This window comes from Lethenteron reissneri, chromosome 23 (genome assembly GCF_015708825.2).
Source record: "Lethenteron reissneri isolate LAM-NWPU_2019-01 chromosome 23, ASM1570882v1, whole genome shotgun sequence".
Classification (NCBI taxonomy): Eukaryota; Metazoa; Chordata; class Hyperoartia; order Petromyzontiformes; family Petromyzontidae; genus Lethenteron; species Lethenteron reissneri.
This window is the reverse complement of record NC_083801.1, coordinates 22,330,504-22,357,521: the sequence shown is the minus strand read 5'-3', so window position 1 is coordinate 22,357,521 and position 27,018 is coordinate 22,330,504. Positions and strand designations below refer to the sequence as shown.

Below are 27,018 nucleotides of genomic sequence, written 5' to 3'. Positions count from 1 at the left end.
CCAACACTTTTGTCGTAAATTGGCACAGGACGATGCGATGTGTGCACGAGGAGCTCGAATTGAGCACGTAGTGTGATGTGGGACGGACGATTAAATTAATTTTCGTCAGGAGATTCGGGCGGGCACGTCGGATAGAGGGTAAATTGAGGTCTCCGGTGGAGGACGCGGAGAAAGTAGCAGATGTGCAGAGATCTGAGAAGAGCAGTATGAGGCACAAGGGAAGTTCATCCAGAGCTGCGGTGCTTTCTTGGTAGTGGCGTCAGTAGTTTTAGGCTGTATCAAGAAAGCAATATGCAATATTATTATTGGGGCTATTGCCATGTGTCGTGAAAATCCTCTCGTCAGAGTCCCGATTATCTGATACGCTCGTTATGCATGCCCTCATTCGATCCACCAAAAATTCCATTATCAGTGGATTGATTCGTCCCATTAGCTGCTGCAGATAAGATTGACCCGGAAGCTGTAGCAAACTTGATCTGTTATCTGCGCTTATCCATGGAGCAGTCAGCTGATGAAGTCGTCTCCCGGAAGCACTCCATTCATCCTATTTATCCGAGCGTTCACGAAGATAAGAGGAGTGACCCAGAAGTGATGACAGATTCATCCGTTTGTCCGTACTCGGACAAAAGGAGTAACATGAATGAATGGGGATAATATGATCTGCTGGTACAGCTTCCCCCCCCCCCTCAACGGTATAAGAGACATTTCACCACAGTGACACACTGTGCGCGTGATTAAGAAGTACCAAACTCGGTTTGACAAATGTTCAAGGCCCGGCCATGGTGTATAAGACTTGTCAACGTCCCCTCTGTCGAAAAGTTGAAATATTCACCCGCAAGCGATACGGGCGCTGTGTGCAGTGCGCAGTTTGAGCACGTGTTGTTGTTGTTGTTGTGTTATTGTTGTTTGTTGCATTCCTACCACGTGACAAAAGTTACACACGTCGCTGTCCCTCGCCTGGGCTCGTTGCTGTAGGGCCCTGACAGTGGGTGGTCGGCCAAAGAGGTTTTCGGGATTCGCCTGGTTCGCGAGGCTTTTCGCTCGCGCAGCATGCCAGCATTGTTGAATGTGAACAAAAAAAAGCTTTAAAATTTTTGTGTGCGAAGTGGGGGGGGGGGGGGTATTTATTTATTTATATACGGCCAGGCTAATTCCCACCTGCACGTCGCGACGGGTGTGCTGAGCTGGGGCTTCAGGTGGTAATAATGGGGTGGTCCTGTGGCTCTTGGCCAGATGTCATGGACAGGAACAAGGGGGGGGGGGGTTTGAGCCGATGATCCTTCCTCGGAGTGAGAGCCGTGTGCCTCCACTGCTCTCCCTGGTAAAAGCTATTTGTATTGATCTTCGCTCGACCCCCGGTAGGACGCATCGAGGCAGGGAAGAGGCGAGGCACTCGGATTCATTTTTTCTTTAAATCCGCGAATGTCGCTCACTGCGGGGCGGCAGGGTTAAGTGAACGGTCGCCTCGGCACGCGTCACGGACGCGCTCGCAAAACAGTTTTTTTGCGCTAAGTGTTTCCTTTCCTTTAAGACGTGCAGCTTTTATTAAATAAATTTTTTCGACGAGGCCTTGGAGCGCAATATTTCTTTGGATCTTTTGTCAAAAAACGTTGAGGCGGCTTGACTAAATATTGGCTCAGGGAAGAGTAACACGACGCACGCCAAAATGAGAGAAAGTGGTTTGTACGGCGCTCAGGAATGCAAAAAAAAAGACGCACTGAAAAAAAAATGCGCTACTTGGGCTTCATTTTGGAGCCCGCGCCAACGCACGGTAGAAACCCGGTGCCCTCTTTTCGTGCGTGTGGCTCTCATGCCTGAAGTCCGTTACGGCATCGAGTTTCATAATCTGCTGAACATTCAAAGTGAAGCTGGCCTTGGTGGAGGAGTGGTTAAATATGAAAGGGCGGCCCTGTTGGGTGAACCCCCGTTGTCCTTGGCCAGGTTTCGCGCGCCAAACACGCGTCTGGCTTGGCACAGGCAAACTTCTTTTATAGCCAGCGCGTGTGTGTGTGCGCGTGCGTGTGTGCGCGTGTGTGTGGGTGGGGAGCAGCGGTGCAGTGCTGCACTGCGAAACTCGGTTGCCTGAGTTCGATTCCTGCCCATGGTCAACACTGGTTCTGGGCCTCCCGTAGGTCGACTCAGCTTCAAATGAGTAGCTGGTGCGGTGTGTAAACACATCCATTGGGGAGACAAAGGTGACCGGGCGTGGTTACTGGCCACTCACCCACTCGTGAGCCTTCAGTCTTCATAGGTGTTCGCTTACAGCACTTGCTCCTAGAGTCTGTTAAGGCTATATGGGGGATCTTTGGCTTTTTTGTGTGTTCATGCACATAGTGCTTGTCATACAGCAGTCCCATTAAGGACAGCAAGTTTTATCATGTCGTTCCACTGCCCTCTTCATATGTGCATTAAGGAACAATTTATGAATTGACATACACAATTCATGTACATTTACCGTAGTACGGTTTATGCATAAACGGTGTTCACTATTTCACTGCATTGTGTGTGTTAGACATGCAGTGATTTACACCTCCCAGCTATGTGATGGATCGTCGTGGTTTAAGGGTTGCGATTTCATACAAGAGTGGATTTCGTTTCCGTCCCATTTGTTCTCTTTCATTTCTCTCGCCCTTTGTTTGTTTTTGTTCTGCTTCTATTGGCGTCTTCACTCCATGAGACTGTTGCATGGCATTTGCATATCAAACCCTGAACATTCATCCATTTTTGGTCACACAATTCAGTGTTCAGTGTGTGTAACGCGAGTGCAATATTTCAGTTCGGACGAATTGGCGCATCATCATCATCGCAACGCCTTAAAAAAAACGAAGTAGTTTCTTTTTAACTTGCATCAGTGCACACATGTGGTAGTCAGAGGGTACGGCGGCACCGTTGACACGGCCAACACGCATCACAGGGCCACGGCAATCGCTTTAATAAGAGCCCCTAAACGCATTTTTTGAGCCTTCGTCGCCGACGAAAAGTGGCCGGCACGATTGGGTTGCCGAGCCGCAATAACCGCAGCCAAAATCCCCGCGAGGGTTTCTCCGTCAATGTGCTGCGCACAGATGCGGCTTGGCGACGAGAGCGGCCTGCGTGCAGCGTGGGGCCGTGGGTGGGACGCGGGAGCCTGGCGGAGCGCCTGGCGGCCGTGTCTTCGCGTCGCCCTGCGGCTCGGGAACGTCACGTCGTAGAGTTCAGCCGTCGCTGTCAAAAAACCTCAAAACACTGCCGTGCACGGTTAAGCATGGGGTGGGGGGGGGGGGGTCCTTGGCCAGAACCTTCGAACACGTACGCACATGCGCAGCGTGCACGCACGGACGCACGTATTGAGACGGACGGCAGCTACAGCCGGTGCACTGGCAATCAATCCTGCTGATTACTGCAGTAATTCTGCCAAGTTCTTACGGCTAATTTACTTCCTAGAATCCAAGCGCTCTTGCATGTACAGAACAAGTGGGTTTCGGCATTTTCCTAAGAATTTAATGTGTTTTTCTTCAATAAATAATTCCCAAGAAGCTTGTTTGTTTGAACAGCAGGCGTTCGGATTTTCTTCCCTCATCCCAACACCTCGCTGGCATGGGGGGCGGGGTGAGTGGGGGGGCGGGGGATGAGCTGATTCTCCAGATGTAAATAAAGATGACGCAAAGTCCTCGTCGGCTGCTTTCTGTGACGATGGCCGCGATGGTTTGGCCGCGGACTGTCGCGCGAGCGGTGAGGTGGAACCGCGTGTCACGCAGGCGAAGAGCGGCGCGCGTCGACTTGTAGGCTGTATATCGCTTGCAGTTTATTCGTAGAGTTTACAATCTGCGTTAACTATGTCGCACCGTGACGACTGTGGCTATTTGCAAATCGGCCTCGTGCGAGGGCACATGGCGCTGGCTGAGGAACGCCCCCGCTCCTCGTCCGGGAATCAGAGCGATTGGTCAAGCTATTTACACGCTCACAATTTTTAGATCTTGTTTTCTTTCCATTTTTTTTGTTTCCCCTCCCCACCCTCCCACTGAACGCAAGGCGCTATATCAGGCTGTCAGCGGAGATCAAAACACGCATTAGCGTGAATGCCTTGGCGAAGTGTTAATATTGGCATTGCATGACAGATATCTGGCTTTTATAAATATCTCTAGACCAAAGTGTTTACTTTTCCACCATCCCCACGACTGCTGCACGCTCCGCAGCGCTCGGTCCGCGATGGCTTTGCCCACCTCGTGCCGTGGAAGGTGCGGTGCTGCTGCTGCTGTTTGTTTAAAACTCCTTCGCCTCCGTTTGGGCGGTGCAGCTGTTGACCGCGCAGCATGCAGGCGGGACGCTTGCTGGTTCAAATCCCAGCCGAAGGTCGGTTCAGCCCCGCAACCCCTCCGAAGGCGATAAAAATTGTACTTTGATGAGCGTCTGGGGATGTCAACAGTGGTTGCATTATGGAAAGACTTGCCCCTGCCACATTTATGTTGAAACTCCACCAATGGCATAGGGCGATTAAACAGAATATGAGTGCCGCCTATTGGACTTTTTAAAATTAACATATAGCCGACTTCTTTAGCTGTTTTTTTTTACTGTTAAATTAGTATTGTGCTGAATTCATAAGTGTGCAGTCTTTTGCATGAATGTTTTCTCTAGGTCTCTTTCGTAAAATTATTGTTTGTTGCAAAGAGCTCTTTCCTGATTCATTCAAACAATGCATTATAATTCCATTGATTTTATGCAGCTTGAATTATACCGATACACATTCACAGGCTCGAGAATCTTGGAGTGATGAGTGAGCCCCGCACGGAACACAGATAGGTTATGTTTATACATCAGACAGACATTTGTTTCGGATGTAATGTTTTACGTTCCACGTTGTGGTGGGGTGCCTTCACCCTTATGCCGGCACCCAACAAACAGCTCACTGCGGTGTCACGGAGTGGTGGGATCTGTAGCATGCGCCCACAATAGCGGCGCACATGCTTTTTGATCACTGTGACCTTGGGGCATTGTCAGTGGAGGCAGGATGAGGGCTCAAACCAGTGAACCTCAACCCTTAAGGGAAGCGCCCTGTCTGCTCCAAAGACCACCCAACCACTACAAAAACGAGCGAGTTGACACTCCAACTGTCACGGCGAGCCTGAGTGTGCGTGGTGTACGTTGGGAGCGGGAGTTTAGTGGTTTGTGTGTCGGTGGCAGATTTGAACCCGGTGACGAGTTAGATTCCCGCTCACGACAAATAACGGTGGCGAATATTTTTACTGATCTTTGGGAGTCCCCTAGATTGACTCAGCCTTAAATGAACATCTGGTGCGGTGTGTAAACGTCAGCACTGGGAAGACAAAGGCGTCCGGGCTTGGTGTTGCCCACTCACCCGATCGTTTACCGTGCCAGTCTTCATAGGTGCTTTCTCACAGCACTTGCCCCAACAGTCTGTTTAAGGCTCTATGGGGGGGGGGGGGGGATCTTTTGTCTTCGCCTTGAGTGGTTTTGTGGGAAGCGGTTGTACAATGGCTCATACATCATTGGTTAATGCTGTCGTAACTGATCTAAACTACCCCTTAGGTTGACTCGGCCTTAAATTACTTACCTCGTGTGGTGTGTTAATGTCGGCCGAGACAAAGGAGGGTGGACGTGCGGGGCTTGCCGCACGACCCCCTCGTGTGCATGCTGGGTTTTTAATAGTTGCTCATGAGCAGCACTTTCTCCAGTAGTCTACAACAGGCTGTGCGGGGGATCTTTGGCTTTGTGCGCTTGTTTACGTGTAAACATGTGACGGGCGGTCGTGTCTTGTTTCACACGCGGTGTTGTAACCCTCGTGACCGAGGTTTGATTCCTCGCTGATTCACAGCACCACTGGTGATTGAAAGCTGAACCTGGCCTAAGCCTCCCAAATGTCAACTCGGCCTGCATTTGACATTTACCGGTTTACACATCGGTGCAATAGTATACCTAATATATCTGTTTAATGTTTCTGTGACTTTATTTGTACTATGATGAGTATAAGATGAATCTGCCTGAGGCAACTTACACTGCAGGGAATTTATTATTTTACGTTGATTTATATTTTGTGCAACATTTTATATTTCTCACGCGACACCGTTGTTTTACTATGATTTATATTTGCCTCATTGCGGTATTTATTTTACTTTGTATTGCTATTGCCATTTTGGTAACTGTTGCAAATGAGACCCATACCGGTCTCTTACATTCTCACCTGGTTCAACACGTGACGCAACACATGACGTAACGCGTGAGCGTCAGCACTGGGGTGGCTCGTATGTTGCCGACTACCCTCCAGTGACCCCCCACCCCGCCCCTGTGTGCCTTACCAGCTTTGATAGGCGCTCACTAACAGCGCTGAAGGGGAGGGAGAGGAGGGGCGCGCAGGCCAGACAACGTCCGCGAGTTAGAGACGTCACGTTGACCGTTAGGAGCCGTAAGTGGGCGCCTGGGGCAGGACGCGTCGCGTGAGGTTACGATGGCCAGTGGCCGTGCCTAACGATGGAGCGGCACTCAAAGGAGGGAACACGCACGAGGGTACGCGCAACGTGGAGATGGAGCGATGAAACCGGGCCATGTGCAGGTCGCTCTGAATCGTCGCATCGTGAGGCCGTGAGAGACGTGCAGCGGTTTGTTGGCTGTGGCCGATGAGGCTGAAATGGAAGGGTATTTCAATTTGCTGTCTCGGGGGTTGCTGTATTTCATGGATGTTTCTTATCGTGATGTCCAAACCGTATATTTAATTCACATCTAAAGCAAAAAACAAATTACAGCTAAAGCTGCTGAAATCCGTATGGGGCATTTTCATGGGTTACATCGCTTGTGGAAATGCTGCCCTCTTGGCATCTGCTCTGCCTGCATGGCTCACATGCTGCTGCGATGCTCTTAAATGTATCCGACATGGGTCAGATTTCCTGGGGATTACCTGGGGCTGTGCTATACACATGAATTTATACATTCTGTCAATTTGTGTGCGCAGGTGCGTGTGTGGTGAACACGGTTGGCCGCATACGGTGCGAAATAAGTTCTACGTACATATGTACGTTAGCGCATCGTGCTACGAACCCGGCGACTATGATTCTCGCTCACGACTAATAACAGTGGCGAATAATTGAACTGGTCCTCCTCTAGGTCGACTCAGTCTTAAACATGCGCCAGGTGCCTTTGTCAGCGCTCGCCAACAAAGGCTATACAGGGGTCTTTGTCTTTTGTTTTTGTGCGTGTGTGTGTGTTCATGGGCCTGTCTGTGTGTGGTGAGCAGTGACATCGTGGTTAGCACACTGTGCTACAAACCTGTTGACCTCATTCCCCTGGTTTACGGAGTTAAATTCCTGACCATGGCTTACATCCGTGGTGAGTTATAAAATGAAACCAGTCCTTCGCTTCCCCTAGGTCAGCGCTGGCTTAAACGGGTACTTGTTGCGATGTGTAAGATTGAGCAAAGATGGCTCGACGTAGTTGCGGCCACACGGCCCTCTCGTTCGCCGTGCTGGCTTTAAGAGGTGCTCGCTGATAGCACTTGCCCCGACCGCCTGTTGAAGGATAGATGGCGAACTTGATCTTCGTCTCTGGTGAAGAGCTGCCACACAGGATGAGAAAACTTAATTCTAGATTTGAAGCTTTCGTGACTGCAAGGATTCATACTCTTAGGTTTTTTTCAGTAAAGTCACGTAGATAATTTTCTTTCCTAATATATATATATGTTTTACCTACGTGACTTTACCGAAAAAAACCTAAGAGTATGAGAACTTGCTGACCAATGCCACAAATGTATACTAATAATTAATGTCCTCTACATTTCCAGGAAAGCATGACCGAGTCTCCAGACTCGTTTGCATGATGACCCTGCCTTGATTTTTTTCCCCCATTTCTTTCAAATGAGTGTGATGCGCTGATGTGTGCTCTTCACTATCACAGTGCGACTGTTTGTTGTACATCTTTGCGAGCGTGTTTATACTTGGGTGGGCATGAGTGTTTGAACATATGTTTAAATGCATACGAGCGTGTTCATTTGACTGTGTGTGTACAAGCGCGTGGGAATGCTTGACCACGGTCCTCTACGCAGTCAAAGGCAGAGAGGGATCCGTTGGCCGCCTTTCTGCAACCTTCTGATTGGCCGCTGACGTGCGAGGTTCTGCCGGTCTGTCCAGTCGAAGCTCCGCGGGAGTCACGGCGAAACGTGTCGAAGTCGTAACCCCAACGTCGCCGACTTTGCGACGCTCGTGGTTGCTTGCAAGCCAGGGGCGGTGGCTAATCGAGTGTGCAGGTGGTGCAACTGCACCGGAACCCATGGCCCGGAAGGGGCCCAGATGTCAGGCTACGAAGAGGAGAGACATGGAAGAGGCCGGGGGCATTTCATTCCATGCACCAGGGCCCATGCTAACCGCGCTACATCACCGCTCGCCGCTCCCTTAACCACGAACCCTAATTGCCCTAAAATGCTCACACGTGGGTTAATGCCTTTAACCGAGTGCACGTGCAATGGCTGATGCAAAAGTGGCAGAGGGAAATATCCGAGAGAGAGAGTGAATAACGATGTCAGGTGGCCGCGCCAGTCCGGACGCCGCTTGCACGTGGCGCGTGAGGCACAGCGGCACGCGGCTGCACGGCAAGAGGGTTTGCCCGCGGCTCACGGGAAGAGGAGTCCGGAGCCGCATCCGAGCGCTCTCGAGCCCTGCTTTGCGTGCGTGTGCGCATCGCCATTGCACGCGGTGCAGCCCGCCGCTCACGCGCACGCCAAATGGCAGGGATTTTACTTCGTAATAGCCTTGGCTTTTTTTTTTAACGGCGTACAGTTGTGCAGAGAGATTAAAGCTCAGGCGACTAAAGGAAGTCGCTCGCTCTCTTCTCTGTTTCGATCGTTGGGGGATTTACAAAGCGCCTCGTGTGAAAGACCTGACGCAGAAGCTCCCTTGGTATCGATCTTCTGTGAAATTTATGGGCAACCTTAAACCGCATCGGCTCACAAACCATGGCTGATGCTGTTTCTGAATGCACCCGTGGAAAATAAACTTAAAACCAACTCCGGTGTGCGACTTTTGTCGGCCAGAACAGAATCGTGGAGCGTATAACGACTCAACGGCCCGATTCGCAATTACGAAGGAGGCATCGTCATACGCGATGCACTCCATTATCTGGCTCGATCACATGGGTGTAAAATTATGGCTGTTGCTGTACATCAACATAGGCCGTACGAAGAAGAATGAGGATTGTAAATTGAGTGAACCCTCATTGCGTTGATGACTTGGGTTTTGGGCGGCGCAAGTCGTGCAAACTCTCTCGTCCTCTGTCATGCAGCCTGCGCGCGCGTGCGTGTGTGTGTGTTACGCGCTGTGTGTGTGTGTGTGTGTTACGCGCTGCGTGTGTGTGTGTGTGTGTGTTACGCGCTGCGCTACGCATCCAGCGACCCGAGTTCGATTCCCGCTCATGGCCACCAACATCAGTGACGATTCATTGAACAGGTCATGGGCCTCCCCTAGGTCGACTCAGCCTCAAATGAGTCCCCGGTGCAGCGTGGCCACCCACCCCCTCGTGTGCCGTTCTTGCCTTCGTAGGTGCTCGTTAACAGCACTTGCCCCAACAGTCTGTGAAGGATATACGTGGGATCTTTGTCTTTGTTATGTTCAGCTCTTGAGGGAGGTCCGAGCTCCCCCGCCAGGCCTCCTCGTGGTAGCCGAGTCCCCTCTCACGTGAGCAGGGTTCGTACGCGTACGGTAGTTAGTTTTTCTTTGGGTCTTTTGGGAAAGTCACTCCCATTTTAAACCTTTATAAACTGTTTGCCTTTAGAAGCTAACCCCCTTTTCCTGATGACGACCGCTCGTGTTGTGATCGAAACGTCGTAGTTTTTTGTTATTTATTTTTAACCTATCTACGTGACTTTACCGAAAAACCCCAAATAATATGAATTCCTGCAGTCACGAAAGCTTTCAGTTAAGGTAGTTAGTTTATTAAGAGGTGACCCACTCCCTATGGTTAACGCTTATTTATACGCGAGGGTCAGTGAGATTTTGAGATGGGGTTATTTCAAGCATGGTCGAGCCAAGCGCGTTTTTTAATATTTCAACATAGCATCCTGCCCCCGACAGCGGTGCAGCGGTTATATCAGCGCACAGTCGATCACTGTAGTAAGCAAACACGGAGCCCCTAAACGTAGCGAGCCTGAGCTCCCCCATTGCTTTTTAGAGTCCCCGGTCGCAGCCCTTTGGACTGCTTTCCTACAGATAAACTTTTATTTGTTGGCTATTAGTGGTCAGCTTTGCGTTAAGTGATTGCGTTAAGTACATTCCGATAACGTACTGCGTTCCGATAACTGGTCACGCTGCTCGTGTTTATTGGTCGTCCTCGATGCAAATATCCTTGAGGTGCTGTCACATGAGATGGAGGTGGAACAGCAGAGTGGACTGTTATGCTTCCAGCACACCGGTGAAGGAGAGTGGTTGGGATGGGCCCTGGTGCTAGGAATTACATGGGGCTCCCACCCCGTCCAATGTCCCTGCTTCGTCTTCTTCATCTACGTAGCCAGCACTTGGGCCCCTCCAGCCCGAATCGGAATCGTGATTGAGACGGGAGGAATCCGATGATCTGTGAAGCTCTCTTTCACCGATGTCCAGTCGGGGCAGGGTCAGCCAGTGACAACAACAAGTGGGCAATCGATAGTGCACCGTCTGCACTCTCGATTGTATTGCCACTGTTGTTTGCTCACTAAACATTTATTTTTATGCTTTTGCCCCTCGGTTGTATTGTGCCCGCAAGCACAAGTGTGCCAAACACGTGACCAGCTCTGAGAACACTACATGTCATGAGTGGAACTCACATTTTTTTACAACTCCACCCAATTTTTGTGAATCACACCCGAGTTGCCTATCATGTCAGGGTTGCCACCTGTTTAGGTTTGAGCCGGTCAGTCCAGGAATTGGCACTTGTGTTTGGGTGGCAGAAATTGGTTCGTGTGGAGATCTGGTATCGGTATTTATTGCAGTAAGCTGCACAGTTTTGATAGATCGAGTGCTGAATGAGAAATACGTATGGATTTTATTTTGATTTAAAGCTTTCGTGACTGCAGGGATTCATCTTCTTGGTTCTTTCGGTAAAGTCACGTAGAAGGGAAGTAATAAAATAATAAAAATAAAACATAATTAAATTTTTCTCACGACGTTTCGGCCACAACGCAAGCAGCCGTCCTCAGGTGAAAACCAGGTCCGTCGAGGCGACAGTCTGAATTTTATTATGTTTTATTTTTATTATTTTATTACTTCCCTTCTACGTGACTTTACCGAAAGAACCAAGAAGATAAATACGTATGGGTTTAGTTTTTGGAAAAAGTTTCAACCCAAATCCATCTTGAATGAGTGACGTGTGCGGAATGCTCGTTGGAAGGTGTTACGGGCTGATGGCGCGTGGCAGGAAGATGCCACAGGCACAGAGGCAAGGAGTCGTTCATTGCTCTCCTATTTTTCGAACTTGGGTCATCAGCTTCTTGTTTCTTTCGGTAAAGTCACGTAGAAAGGAAGTAATAAAATAATAAAAATAAAACATAATAAAACAATTCTCACGACGTTTCGGCTACAACGCAAGCAGCCGTCTTCAGGTGAAGAATGAGACACTACCAAACTAGGAGCTTATATATAAGCTGCATTGGGGGTTGAAGAGCGCCTTAACAAAAAGAATGTGCATGTGAAGAGGGATTTAGCATATTCATGGAAAATGCGTAGGCGTTGGGCGGGGGGGGTGTCAAAGTCATATTATGCCCATGCATTATGCAGGATCAGCAGCAACCAAGGGGGGTGCAGGGATTAGCAGTAACAAAGGAAAGGAATGTTAATGATATGTAGCTGCAGTTACTCAACAACCACGTAGAAAACTAAAGTATAAACTACATAAAAAACTAAAGTATAAACTGCATCGCACCATCAGTATACTTACTATACTCTATAATAAGCTGAGTTACTAACAGCAAGTAATACATTACAATTTTACCTCGTAAAAATTCCATAATATGCTTCCATCTAAACCTTATTCTCTTACATCACACGAGCATATACCGTACTATATACTGCCATAGATAAACCCAACATTAAATTATATACTGTATTGCTGTAAACCAACCTATATCTTATACATTTAATATCACACTATGTATTATTCTACACACCCTAATGTGTATCGAAATGGTTTATTACGTCCTTCCAATGATTGCTGAGCCAGAATCCATCTTCTCGGTTAAAGTTGTCTCTGTGTTTGTATATGTGGATCGCCTCATGAACGAATCTCTCATGATAGCCAGATGGCTTGCAGAGAACCTCTGTCTTGGAGAAGTCAATATCATGTGAGCCCACTGAGTTGTAACAGTGATCTGCCACGGCTGAGGTGTTAGTCCTACCGTGTTTCAGGTCAGCTTTATGTTCACGGATGCGGTCCGAGACATGTCGTTTGGTTTCCCCAATGTAACTGCTACCACAGAGGCAACTTAGTTTGTAGACGCCAGGGTACTGTATGTCTGGAACCACATCTTTTACAGACGGTACCAGATCACGGATTTTATGTACTGTGTTGAATCGGACCTGGATCTTGTGTTTAATCAGGATTTTGGAGATCTTTTTTGTGACCCCAGCAATGTAGGGTAAGGTGATGGTCTTGAAAGGCTCCTCAACAGGATCCTTCTTGATGGTTGGAGTGATGGCTTTGCGGATTGTATAGTCGGAGTAACCATTTGCCTTAAGAGCTTGGCGTACGTGTTTGAGTTCACTGGAAATGTGTTCATGGTCGGAGATGCATTGGGCTCTATGATATAGAGTCTTGATGAGGGAATTCTTCTGAGATGGATGGTGGTGGGAATCCGGTTTTAGATAAGCATCCGTGTGGGTGGCTTTCCTGTAGACAGAGTGGCTCATTGAACCATCAGGTCTCCTTTTGATTAGGACATCCAAAAAGGGTAGCTTGCCATCATTTTCGACTTCCATGGTGAATCTGATGGCTGGGTGTATGGAATTGATGTGGTCGAGAAATTGGTCTAGAGCAGGCCGGCCATGTGGCCAGATGACAAAAGTGTCGTCTACGTACCTCTTCCATAAGGTCGGGCGTAGAGTGGCAGTCTGGATGGCGTCCGTCTCAAATTTCTCCATGAAGATGTTGGCTACAACCGGAGATAGGGGGGAGCCCATTGGGGTGCCCTCAATTTGCTTGTAGAAGGTTCCATTCCAGGTGAAGTATGTATTGGTTAAGCAGTGTCTCACCAGGGGGGGTACCCCAGCATTCAGTCCTTGATGAACCAAGTCTTCAATGATTGCGATGGTGTCAGGCACAGGTACCTTGGTGAACAAGGAAACCACATCAAAACTGACAAGCAGGTCGTCTGGGGACAGGGCAATCCCCTTGATTGTCGATACCAGGTCAGTAGAGTTTAGTACTGCAGAGGTGGTTTTTCCAGTGAAAGGCCGTAGGATTTCGGACAAAAAACGAGCCAGTTTGTAAGTGGGGGAGTTGATAGTAGAGACAATGGGACGAAGAGGTGTATCTTCTTTATGTATCTTTGGCAAGCCGTACAATCTTGGTGGTCTGGCTGCAGAAGGTTTCAACGAGAACTGTTTGGTCTGATCAATTAATGCGGTTGAAGCAGAAATGATGTTGTTGGTTTTGGAGACGAGGCTGTTGGTGGGGTCTCTTTTTATTTTTGTATAGCTGCCATCGTTTAGTAGTTCTTGAATTTTGTTGTTGTATTCTATTTTGTCCATGATGACAGTGGCATTGCCTTTGTCGGCTGAGAGGATGACAATGTCATCCCTCTTTTTTAATTGAGCTAATTCAAAACGCTCCTCTTTGCTGATGTTGCTAGCTGGCATCTTAGCGTTTTTGAGGGTTACAGAGATTTCGGATCTTGCTACGTCTGCAGCGATGTGACTCAAGCCCTTGAGAGCTACATCTACTCGAGCAATTATATCATTAACTGGTATGTGTCTAGGTGTGACTGCAAAGTTTAGTCCTTTAGCTAAAACGGATTTCAAACCTTCAGAAATAGGACTGTTACTGCGATTAATTACGACTTTGTTAATATCTAGCTTTTCAATGTGTGGGTCCGGTTTCTTGTTTGAGAGGCGATTGAATTTGGAAATCAAGTTGTCCTTACATTTAGTCGACATAGCGGCAGCTGAAGAGGCAGTCATTTTTTCCACATGTTCCCAATCCGATGTGGACATTGTTACACTCAAAGATAAGTGTGATTTGTAGAGTGTCTTGTCTAACTGATCTAGTTCGGTGCGCGTAAGTCTGATTTTCTCTGAGATAAGAGCTAAGCTAGTTCTAGACAGAATTCGTTTCGCATTAGAAGAAGTTACAGCAGCAGATGTTAGTGTAAATGCGTTTGGTATTACCTTAGAGTCGCGGCATCTCTTCAGAAAGGTGAGAGACTCGATTAGCTGAGCCTTCTTATCCCGGAGCTTGTTGAAGGATCTCAAAGTTATGTGGAAACCCTCCCCGTAGAGGCGGTTAAATTTCGATTTAAAGCGTTCGTGACTGCAGGGATTCATCTTCTTGTTTCTTTCGGTAAAGTCACGTAGAAAGGAAGTAATAAAATAATAAAAATAAAACATAATAAAACAATTCTCACGACGTTTCGGCTACAACGCATGCAGCCGTCTTCAGGTGAAGAATGAGACACTACCAAACTAGGAGCTTATATATAAGCTGCATTGGGGGTTGAAGAGCGCCTTAACAAAAAGAATGTGCATGTGAAGAGGGATTTAGCATATTCATGGAAAATGCGTAGGCGTTGGGCGGGGGGGTGTCAAAGTCATATTATGCCCATGCATTATGCAGGATCAGCAGCAACCAAGGGGGGTGCAGGGATTAGCAGTAACAAAGGAAAGGAATGTTAATGATATGTAGCTGCAGTTACTCAACAACCACGTAGAAAACTAAAGTATAAACTACATAAAAAACTAAAGTATAAACTGCATCGCACCATCAGTATACTTACTATACTCTATAATAAGCTGAGTTACTAACAGCAAGTAATACATTACAATTTTACCTCGTAAAAATTCCATAATATGCTTCCATCTAAACCTTATTCTCTTACATCACACGAGCATATACCGTACTATATACTGCCATAGATAAACCCAACATTAAATTATATACTGTATTGCTGTAAACCAACCTATATCTTATACATTTAATATCACACTATGTATTATTCTACACACCCTAATGTGTATCGAAATGGTTTATTACGTCCTTCCAATGATTGCTGAGCCAGAATCCATCTTCTCGGTTAAAGTTGTCTCTGTGTTTGTATATGTGGATCGCCTCATGAACGAATCTCTCATGATAGCCAGATGGCTTGCAGAGAACCTCTGTCTTGGAGAAGTCAATATCATGTGAGCCCACTGAGTTGTAACAGTCGACATAGCTGCCGCTATGTCGACTAAATGTAAGGACAACTTGATTTCCAAATTCAATCGCCTCTCAAACAAGAAACCGGACCCACACATTGAAAAGCTAGATATTAACAAAGTCGTAATTAATCGCAGTAACAGTCCTATTTCTGAAGGTTTGAAATCCGTTTTAGCTAAAGGACTAAACTTTGCAGTCACACCTAGACACATACCAGTTAATGATATAATTGCTCGAGTAGATGTAGCTCTCAAGGGCTTGAGTCACATCGCTGCAGACGTAGCAAGATCCGAAATCTCTGTAACCCTCAAAAACGCTAAGATGCCAGCTAGCAACATCAGCAAAGAGGAGCGTTTTGAATTAGCTCAATTAAAAAAGAGGGATGACATTGTCATCCTCTCAGCCGACAAAGGCAATGCCACTGTCATCATGGACAAAATAGAATACAACAACAAAATTCAAGAACTACTAAACGATGGCAGCTATACAAAAATAAAAAGAGACCCCACCAACAGCCTCGTCTCCAAAACCAACAACATCATTTCTGCTTCAACCGCATTAATTGATCAGACCAAACAGTTCTCGTTGAAACCTTCTGCAGCCAGACCACCAAGATTGTACGGCTTGCCAAAGATACATAAAGAAGATACACCTCTTCGTCCCATTGTCTCTACTATCAACTCCCCCACTTACAAACTGGCTCGTTTTTTGTCCGAAATCCTACGGCCTTTCACTGGAAAAACCACCTCTGCAGTACTAAACTCTACTGACCTGGTATCGACAATCAAGGGGATTGCCCTGTCCCCAGACGACCTGCTTGTCAGTTTTGATGTGGTTTCCTTGTTCACCAAGGTACCTGTGCCTGACACCATCGCAATCATTGAAGACTTGGTTCATCAAGGACTGAATGCTGGGGTACCCCCCCTGGTGAGACACTGCTTAACCAATACATACTTCACCTGGAATGGAACCTTCTACAAGCAAATTGAGGGCACCCCAATGGGCTCCCCCCTATCTCCGGTTGTAGCCAACATCTTCATGGAGAAATTTGAGACGGACGCCATCCAGACTGCCACTCTACGCCCGACCTTATGGAAGAGGTACGTAGACGACACTTTTGTCATCTGGCCACATGGCCGGCCTGCTCTAGACCAATTTCTCGACCACATCAATTCCATACACCCAGCCATCAGATTCACCATGGAAGTCGAAAATGATGGCAAGCTACCCTTTTTGGATGTCCTAATCAAAAGGAGACCTGATGGTTCAATGAGCCACTCTGTCTACAGGAAAGCCACCCACACGGATGCTTATCTAAAACCGGATTCCCACCACCATCCATCTCAGAAGAATTCCCTCATCAAGACTCTATATCATAGAGCCCAATGCATCTCCGACCATGAACACATTTCCAGTGAACTCAAACACGTACGCCAAGCTCTTAAGGCAAATGGTTACTCCGACTATACAATCCGCAAAGCCATCACTCCAACCATCAAGAAGGATCCTGTTGAGGAGCCTTTCAAGACCATCACCTTACCCTACATTGCTGGGGTCACAAAAAAGATCTCCAAAATCCTGATTAAACACAAGATCCAGGTCCGATTCAACACAGTACATAAAATCCGTGATCTGGTACCGTCTGTAAAAGATGTGGTTCCAGACATACAGTACCCTGGCGTCTACAAACTAAGTTGCCTCTGTGGTAGCAGTTACATTGGGGAAACCAAACGACATGTCTCGGACCGCATCCGTGAACATAAAGCTGACCTGAAACACGGTAGGACTAACACCTCAGCCGTGGCAGATCACTGTTACAACTCAGTGGGCTCACATGATATTGACTTCTCCAAGACAGAGGTTCTCTGCAAGCCATCTGGCTATCATGAGAGATTCGTTCATGAGGCGATCCACATATACAAACACAGAGACAACTTTAACCGAGAAGATGGATTCTGGCTCAGCAATCATTGGAAGGACGTAATAAACCATTTCGATACACATTAGGGTGTGTAGAATAATACATAGTGTGATATTAAATGTATAAGATATAGGTTGGTTTACAGCAATACAGTATATAATTTAATGTTGGGTTTATCTATGGCAGTATATAGTACGGTATATGCTCGTGTGATGTAAGAGAATAAGGTTTAGATGGAAGCATATTATGGAATTTTTACGAGGTAAATTGTAATGTATTACTTGCTGTTAGTAACTCAGCTTATTATAGAGTATAGTAAGTATACTGATGGTGCGATGCAGTTTATACTTTAGTTTTTTATGTAGTTTATACTTTAGTTTTCTACGTGGTTGTTGAGTAACTGCAGCTACATATCATTAACATTCCTTTCCTTTGTTACTGCTAATCCCTGCACCCCCCTTGGTTGCTGCTGATCCTGCATAATGCATGGGCATAATATGACTTTGACACCCCCCCGCCCAACGCCTACGCATTTTCCATGAATATGCTAAATCCCTCTTCACATGCACATTCTTTTTGTTAAGGCGCTCTTCAACCCCCAATGCAGCTTATATATAAGCTCCTAGTTTGGTAGTGTCTCATTCTTCACCTGAAGACGGCTGCTTGCGTTGTAGCCGAAACGTCGTGAGAATTGTTTTATTATGTTTTATTTTTATTATTTTATTACTTCCTTTCTACGTGACTTTACCGAAAGAAACAAGAAGATGAATCCCTGCAGTCACGAAAGCTTTAAATCGAAAAATTGGGTCATCAGATTCACAGCGCAATGGACTAAAACTCCTACACTAAAGCACTTGCCTTCTCTGAATATGCACAATGCTGGCAGGTGTGTCTGTGTCTTTGTGCGCCGAGTGCGACGCGGTGGTGCAGTCGTTAGCCTGTTGCGCTCTGAACCCGATAGCCTGAGTTAATTTCCCGGCCACTGCTAACGTCAATGTCAAGTGATAGCTGAACCGGTCCTGGACCTCCCCTACATTGACTCAACCTTAAATGAGTATCTGGCGTGGTGTGTTCAACATCAGCACTGGGGAGACGAAGGACTTAAGAGGCCCTCGCTAGCAGCACTTGCGTGCCCAGTAAGGCTGTGCGGGGTCTCGGTATGTAGGGTGGGGGTGCTAATTTCCAAGCACTTGTCCCAAAAGTTTGCTAAGGTTATACGGGGGATATTTGTCTTTTGTGGGGGTTTTCTGACTAATGGTTGTGCTGTCGTCCCATCTGGTTTTAAAAAATTACAGCAGGATTTCGCTAATCCGGATTAATCAAAGACCAAACTGCAGAAGGGGGAAAAAAATCGCGATCCATGCAATAAATTCCCACGATGATTTACCATCGTCCGCTCCCCTGCATACATGCGGGAGCAGCAGCATTGTGAATGCAATCGGTGGCCGTGATAAGGCTGCAGCAGTGTCTTCCGTTTACACTGATCAATAGCGCGCACACAGCGTTTGTCTTAAAGCAATGCTTAATAATTTAAGCCGTTATGTAATATTCAAACGCCATCTGGATAAAGTGGGAAATCCGGATTAGCCGAGTTGAGAGAATCAGAATGGTTCCTGGGTTTATGAATCTCGATAAAGCGAAGCTGCAATCGATGTTAACTAACTTTTGTTTTGTATCATACCCATGGCGATTGTGTGAGGGTGATGGTGTTGATGTTGGATGCATGGTGATGGTGTGATGGTGTTTAGCACAGAAGAGATGCTGCTTTGTGGAAATCCCAGACGGACGTGTTTATCACAGCTGCCGGGGCCCTTGTGTGTGTGTGTGTGTACAGAAACCCATGTGGGGAGCGATAGTGTCGTGGGGAGACAAAGGCGGCCGGGCGTGGTGCTGGTCACCCAACCCCTCGTGTGCCGTGCCGGCCTTCGTAGGTGCTCGCTTAATAGCACTTGCCCCAACAGTTTGTAAAGGCTATAAGGCGGATCCTTTGTCTTTGTGTTTGCAGGAGCCCATGGCCGGTGAGAGGAGGATGGACGAGCTTGTAGGGGAACTGGAGGTGGAACGGCGCAACCTCAAAAGGTACTGGTCGTGGCGCCCGGCAGTAGGCAACCCAAGCAACAGCGTAGGGCCCCAAATAGCTCAAGGTGGGGGGAGGGGGGGGTGGGGGGGCTCGCACTCATGAATAAAATATACGGGGTCACCAAATACCAACCCAAACTCAGATCCTTCCTCTAACTTGTGGATCACTTTAATTATTTCACCGAAGTTGCGTGGCTCGCTCGGCACATCGCGTTTGTTGTCGTGGGACGTACCCACAAATCATTTTCTGCTTCGTGCCTCCGGAGGGCTGTCGGCCAGCACTGAGAGGACCGCCGGATGGCACGGGCTAAACGTCGCGCACAAAACACTCAGCCAAACCAAAACAAAACACGACCTCTTTTTGTAATTGTGCACACTCTTTGTACGTTCTCTATTGCGGCAGCAGAACCCCCTCCTTTGGGTTTGCAGACTTTGAGTATCCAGTTACTCATGAGCACGTAGAAGACCCTTTAAGCAATTTACTAAAAGTCCAACCTTTGGCAGATTGCAAGCAGCCGCAAGCCGATAGCGCTGGGAGCCGCTTATAAAACATTTACAGGCCTTGGCATGGGGGTATAGGGACGTTTATGAGTTTTCTCAGTGAGCCCTCGAGAGCGATAGAAGAGAGGGGAGAGGGAGGGTGGGAGGGGAGCGCGCTGCATGGCATGTACCCACTGGCTCCGTCTGCCCTGCTAAAACAAGCACCGTACGTGACCTACGCAGGGAGAGGGTCATCTGGTCCCTAAACCAGCTGACGCTTGTGAAAACAAAGGGACCACCATGCCCGGGCCTTGACCAACACTGGCTTTTACAGACTCGGTGTCTCCGTCGTTGGGGAGCTCGGTGTTAGAGTGGGGAGATGTTTAAAGTAGGGGGGGGAGGGGGGCGGTGGGCACGGACAGAGCCGTGCCTCCTTCGCCTGTAGCACGCATCTGTGCCGGTTTGCTTATCTGGCCAGTTCATGCGGTAATATTGCCAGCCTTTCTGGTTGATGTCTTCATCGCAGAGTGCTCTGCCTCCGTGCCCTGCGAATCCTCTGTGCCTCGCAGCACGTGGCTGGCTTCTGGGCTCCTGCATTAGCGTCGGGACGCGGGGTTGTTGCGGCGCGACGGTGCCCGCCGGCCCCCGCCGCGTTTCCCGAGAGCCGGTGGCTTCGGTGTGCGTGAGAGCGCTCCGCCCGCGTCAATGGACGTTTGTGTGATTGTTGAGTGGAGCCAAGGGGCAGTCGGAAGGTTTGAAAATGAGATACGAGAGCAAGCCACAAAGATCCCCCCCTGTATAGCTGTAATGGACTGTTAAGGCAAGCGCTGTTGGCGAGGACCTATGGAGGCTGCCTTGGTTTCCCTGTTAGTGATGTTTACACATCGCACAAGATGCTTATTTATGACTGAATCGACCTCGAAGAGGCTCAGTGTTAGGTCATACAATCGAACTTGGGTCGCCGGGTTCGTAGTGCAGCACGCTAGCCGCTACACTACCGCTTCCCAGCGATGTACACACTCGTACAATTGAAGCCCATTTTGTACTAATAATACAATTATCATCAGGGACTTTCCAGTAAACATGCAATGTTGGGCCAACGCTGGCCCAATGTTGGTCCAACGGTTCAAACCTCGTGCCAACGTTGGCTCAACATTGCATGTTTACTGGGCTCATATATGTCTTGAGAATTTTACAGGCACGTGCGTGATCACATGCACTTCTCTTCGGCTCACTTCGACATTCTCAAAGTGTGTGACATCCTGCCAACACGCCGCGTGCAAGCCTGTACACAAGTCTCCATTTGTGCGCTTGGCAATTAATGCAAGTGTGCGCATATGTGTGCGGGCGAGCGCGGTCACGTGACCTCCCATCTATCTGTAGCCATGATCGAATTTCAGCGTTTGCCAATCGGTCCTGGCGAATCGCTCACGGGTTTTCGTGGGATTTTATTTATTTAGTTATTATTTTCTTTGTTATTTGTTTTTGTGCACCGGGGCTCGTGAGGGCACCGCGCGTTTCTGTGGCACAGCTGTCTGCCAGCACCACCGCGTCTCCACTCTATTAGTCTGATGACTTGTGACTGGGCGATGAGTGTCGGCGTCTGCACGCGAGCACGCGAGCGAGCGAACGAGCGCTGGCTCTAACGGAATGCTAATGTGTGCAGCAACGCGTGAGGATGCGCTCCGTTTTAATGGGCTATCGCCGTGCCCCTTCAGTTCACTTCTTAGAAAGGCAATGTGGTGAACACAAGCGGTAAATATGAAGACAAAACATTAAATATTGATGAGTTTAAGAGGCGACATTGTGTGTCTGAGCTCCGATAAAATCAACAATTACACTTGTGTCAGCCATGAACAGAAATTATAATTCTATGCCGCACTGCATATCTAAACATTTATTTAATTTTAAAGATGATGCATCTTTATTTCCTTCATTTTTTCCCCACGGGTTAAAGTTTGATAGACTCATTTGTGAAATCGCTTATTATGCGGCATCATTAATGACAAATGCCAGCAGCTCCCATTCATCACAAGGTGCTCCTCCCAGGCCATCCATCTCAACGAGTAACCTTTGTGGTGTGTGTAGCAAGATTTGTGGCTTTCCATAACCGCTCTGTGAACCTCAGGTAGACGTGTCACCATCGTTGACATTTGAAACGTAGATGAAAGCAATTTTGAACGAGGATTGAATGAGATTGTGCGTGTATATACTGCTCGAACGTAAACAACTTACACCTACATCATTACCCTTTGCGTTAAGTGTATGCATATGCGTGCGTGTGTGTGTGTGGAGCGGTAGTGTAGCGGTTAGTGCACTGCGCTCCAAACCCAGCGACCCGAATTCAATTCCCGCTCGCGGTCAACATCAGTAAAGATTATCTGTACTGGTCCTGGGCCTCCCCTAGGTCGACTCAACCTCAAATGAGTGCCTAGTGCGGTGTGTGAAACATCGGCCAAAAGCACCTGCCCTAACAGTCTGTTATGGATCTTTGTCGCTGTGTGTGTACCAATTGAGTTCGTGCAGAAGCAAAGCATTCCGTGAGCTTTCGTTTTTACAGCACAATAAGAATTATTATTCCAATCGTGCCTGGCTATGCAATCTCCAGGAGTCCATTCTAATTTGTTCTGCGGGGCATTATTGCTGTTTACATTGCCCGAAGATTGTTGATGGAGTGGTGGTTCCTGCATAAATCAAATGGGAAATTTGCACATTTGAAGTCGACGGCCACCACCTGAGCCGTGGCACTGGCTCTGGTGGTGACGTGACACTTTAATACACTTCGTATCCAAAACCCACACACTTTGACAGGCACGTTAGCGATACATAAATAGGTCCATTTTTTCTCCTCTAGCATGATGCTGCTATCCGAGGTCTCCAAACATCTATTTGTGCTGAATGTATATTAGGCATCGTCCGCTTTTTCCCCGTTGACTTTAACTTCAGGTGATTACTTTTATCTAAAGTGCTTCAAATATTTGTTTTATTTAAATGTTTTGGTCATGCTGCAAAGTAAAGATTTCAGCACACCTTAAGTTTGATGTGCAGTCTCTTATGCACCGTTTAATAATTTAGATCTTTTGGTTCGAATGGATTTCTTTCAAGTGGTATTCTAAGGTGCTATAGTTAATGATTAAAATGTATATTTAACCATGAAAGCTGATGTTGCTTTTGAAGAGTTTTTCAGGAAGGGCTATGTTCTTTCAGCTCCGTGTTGAGTACCTATTCGTGATGTGACTATTCACTATTCCATTATTTTTCACAATTCAGGATGGGGATTTCCAGAAACTATTATTAATTAACATTTTTATCATTTCCTTTGTGGTGTTTATCTATATTTCGATATTGCTTTCAGAAGTATGTTTTTGCTCCCGTTAGCCGAAATATAACAACACTAGCATATAATTAGCACGTCTTTTTGTATACATCGATACACATTGATACTTACACATGCGATTCAATGCGGGTGTCATTTCCTGAAGTAAGATTTCACATTAATTGATGGAACAATGGTTTATTATATCACTAATATTTATGCACATTGGAGGAAACTGCAGGAAAATATCACTTTACCTCTCAATCTCAATAAAAACATGAATTTCATTAAATTAACACATGGTTAAACTCATGCTGTGTCCTGGGGTGGTCCCATGTCTGTAATAAATAATAATAATTTATCCAGGAAAGCACTGCTGAGTGTCAACAGTCTTCTGCAGGAGGGCCCTGTAGTGGGAAATGTTTCATTTTCATCAGCCATGAGCAGTCCACTGCTGGATGAAGGCCTTTCCAAGCCACCGCTATCTCTCATGGTCCTGGCGATGCACCAATCCCCTTAGCACCTTCACCATTCTATTTTTGTGATGGACGTGCTTTATTTTTTAAGCCACAGTTTTTTTTAGCACGTGGGATGAAAGCAAAGAAAGACCAGCACATACGAAGGGATAAGACTAAACAAATCTGCTTTGATATATCAACAACCAAATTGCTGTGTTTCCTTTTTAGCCGAGCACTCGCAGTGCTGCAGGTCGGAGTCTCACACGGACCGTGATGTCTGCACGGTCCACCGAGCCGGTCCACCAGGCCGGTGAACATTAGCACTTCACTTTTCGTGGCTGTGGCGCCGCTAGTCCCAGGGGAGGTGGCCTGTTGTTGTTGTCTTTCGCCCGCCTCTCCCGTGTCACCTCTTTGATCTCTTCGCTCCGTAACGGCGGCACTGGCGACGCACGTTTATGTGGCGTGACCGATCGGGTGTTATTACAGGGTCGGCTCTGATGGAAGCCGCGCACCTCCGCAATCTTTCTGCGCACTCCATCCCCACTCCCGCCCTCCTCCCTCTGTGTCTCTCATTAGTTCTCTCATGTGACTCACTCCTCAACGTTTGCCTCATAATATGCTCTCTGGGCCATCTCTTTGCCTCACTGCATCCGTTTCACTTCTCTGCCTCTCTCCTCCTACTCCTCCCAGGCCCCCTTCGGCTCCCCGTCTCCCTCGTCGGCTCGCTCGCCACTCTCTCTGTCCCGCGCCCGCTTCCTCCCACCTCTGGCTCTCAAACCACTTCGCTTGTGATGTGACCCTTGAGATGAAGGTCATAGCTGACCTAGGGGTGTCCGTTTCAAAGCCGTTTCTGTGGTGCTGCTGCCTGCCCGGGGGGGGGGGGCTGAAGGGAGCGAAGTGGGGGGCAGAAATCGCCGTAAATCCTTTCCGAGCGTGCCCCCCGGCACCCGCGGTACCCTTGACATGCTGTCCTCACGCAAAACGAAGCTTTCTGGAGCGATGTCCCATGGGCCGTCACGCCGGGTGGGGCCTCTTTCACGGCGCTCGGCAGGCCTGGCAGGGCCGCACCCTGCCAGGCCCGGCAGGAACCGCACGCAACTTCACGTGGGTGGCCGCAGAGGAGACCTAGAGCCAGGTGGTCAACGTCGCTCATCATGAACTTTGGGTTCTGTGCACAGTGGTGTGTGGCACGCTTGGCTCGTGGTGTGGCACGCTCGTGGTGTGGCACGCTTGGCTCGTGGTGTGGCATGCTCGTGGTGTAGCACGCTTGGCTCGTGGTGTGGCACGCTTGGCTCGTGGTGTGGCACGCTTGGCTCGTGGTGTGGCACGCTCGTGGTGTGGCACGCTTGGCTCGTGGTGTGGCTCGCCGCACGGCAAGTCGAATTTGACGTGTTGCAGAAGCAAAGTGTGACCGAACACACGTGTTTCTATTTCACATTTGTTCTTAATTTCACTACTTTGAGTTTATTTAAATTGCCTTTATCGTATATTTCATTTCGTATTTTCACCAATGCACACTGACCAGCGTGGTGAAGTATGCTCAAACAACCCTCACGGTGTGGGGGGATTTTCATTTATCAGTGGTTTGACAAAGCGGTGAAGGTGATTATTATTCTTATTTTAGTGTTCACGTGGCTTATGTTTAGACGGCACCTGCTGCATTAAAAAAAAAATTGTTCCCTCATGGTGCTCCTGCGTATTATAGTTCGACTGTTATTTATGGTTCACAACATCCTGTACATTTTATTTTCTGGCTCCAAGACTTGTTACAGATTTGAGTGCATCTTCAAAAAACTCAACTGGATGAGGATAATTATGATGAGGGCATAACTCATCATGTGCATGAGGTGCCCATGTGCAGAGCTGTGAGTGGTACCTATAGAGGTTAGGTTTTGTGGATTTTGTTGACCGATGGCTGAAAATTATTACTATTATAGTAGCATTTACATACATCATAGCATTCGTGCATTGGGCTCATAAATCAGGAAAAAGAAATGCGACCCATCTCGTGCCGGACAGAGCGAACGAAACGTCGGCGTCATCGTCACGATCTTAGGGCGGTGCAGTTTTGGGTGCGAAATTTTGCCGACCGGTAATTAATCGCACGGGTTGGAGATATGCGGTTAAACGGGCAGGTCGGCAGCAGACAAAGGAGGAAAACGCTGACCTGGCGGCAGCCGTGAAAGCTCCTTTCGTCAAGGACGGGACGCGACGGGACGGCCCAGGCGTTTGTCGTGGCCCCCCTAAGGACGTGCCACGCCGCGGGACGCGGAAGAGAAGGGAGCTGCAACGCGGATGCCGGACGGGAGCTGCCTCCGTGCTCGCGAGCGCCGTCCCATTAACGTGCCCGAGATAAGCCAGGCGAGCATGTGGAATGGTCTTTAAGTTTCACGGCCAGGGGAACAGATTGAGCAGAACTAATTCCCATATGTCCCTTTAAAGAGAGAGTTGTTGGGACGCTCTCTTGACTTGTGAACTCGGGAAGGATATTTACCGTCCGCCCTCAATCAAAGGAAAACATCCCCGGGCTGGCTTTGCTGCTCTCTGGCCCCTCGCCCCTTGCGAGGTCGACGTGGAGGAGCGCAGCTGGCAGAGTTGTGGCCTGGCCGTGTCACGGAGTGGCACGGAAAGGTCAAGCACAGCATTGGACGGTGCCGCAGGGGTCGCGGTGACTCGGTCAGCAGATCGCCTCCGGGGAGAAACATGCCGCTCGGCAAAGAAGGAACTTAAGAAGGTGGTCGTTTTTATTTTCAATCGAGAAAGATTACACGGACGTGACCGACGTCGATCAACATCACGTGGGCATACGCCGAGCTTGAAGCTCGCGTCGGACAGATGGTGCGGAGGCTTCTCGGAGGGCGGCGTGGAGATAAATGAAGACGTCTGCTGGGGAGAGAAGCTCGCGACGAGGAAGCTCTGCCGCCCCCACTTCACCCGCACCATTGTCCCTGGCAGCGTGTGCCGGGAGCACAGCATGCGCTTCGTGAATGGCTTCTCTCGCTTCCTTCCCTGTGTCTAATACGGTCGGACACCCTCACCCATCTCCCCCCTCCGCCACCCCGGCTACCACAAGTGTGCATCCTGTCGCGCTTCGCGCCCCTCGGTATATGCAGCCGAAACAGCTGGGGCAGGGGGAGAGGGAGACCCAGAGGGCATGCTGTAGAGGAGGCAATGAGGTTTTGCACGGGAAACAAAGGGAGCTCTCGCAGCAAGAGAAATGGAAGGGAGGATCGTGCACTGAGGTGGTTTTGGGTTGTCCCGGTAGCGAAGAAGTCAATGGCGTCTCCGATGGGAGGTGGTTACGGAACTCGCGAGCATTGTGCTCCTTTCAAGCCGCCCCTGCTCTTTCGCCGTCTCCCAGGGTCGCTCCAATTTTTTTGCCTTGCTGTCATCTCGGGACACGGGAAACT

General features: G+C 48.3%; 1 protein-coding gene across 11 annotated transcripts in view; it reads left to right on the top strand.

Annotated features, from left to right (window-relative positions):
- The window catches only part of NCKAP5 (NCK associated protein 5), a 264,077-nt gene that overhangs the window by 86,756 nt on the left and 150,303 nt on the right, over positions 1-27,018 (top strand). For 10 of the 11 annotated variants that reach the window (XM_061557707.1, XM_061557713.1, XM_061557709.1 and 7 more), the window contains one exon: positions 19,281-19,354. In XM_061557707.1, coding sequence (XP_061413691.1) covers positions 19,281-19,354 — 74 coding nt within the window. Of the gene's footprint in view, positions 1-6,431; positions 6,502-19,280; positions 19,355-27,018 lie in introns of those variants that run through there. The other variant, XM_061557708.1, reaches the window with a different exon arrangement.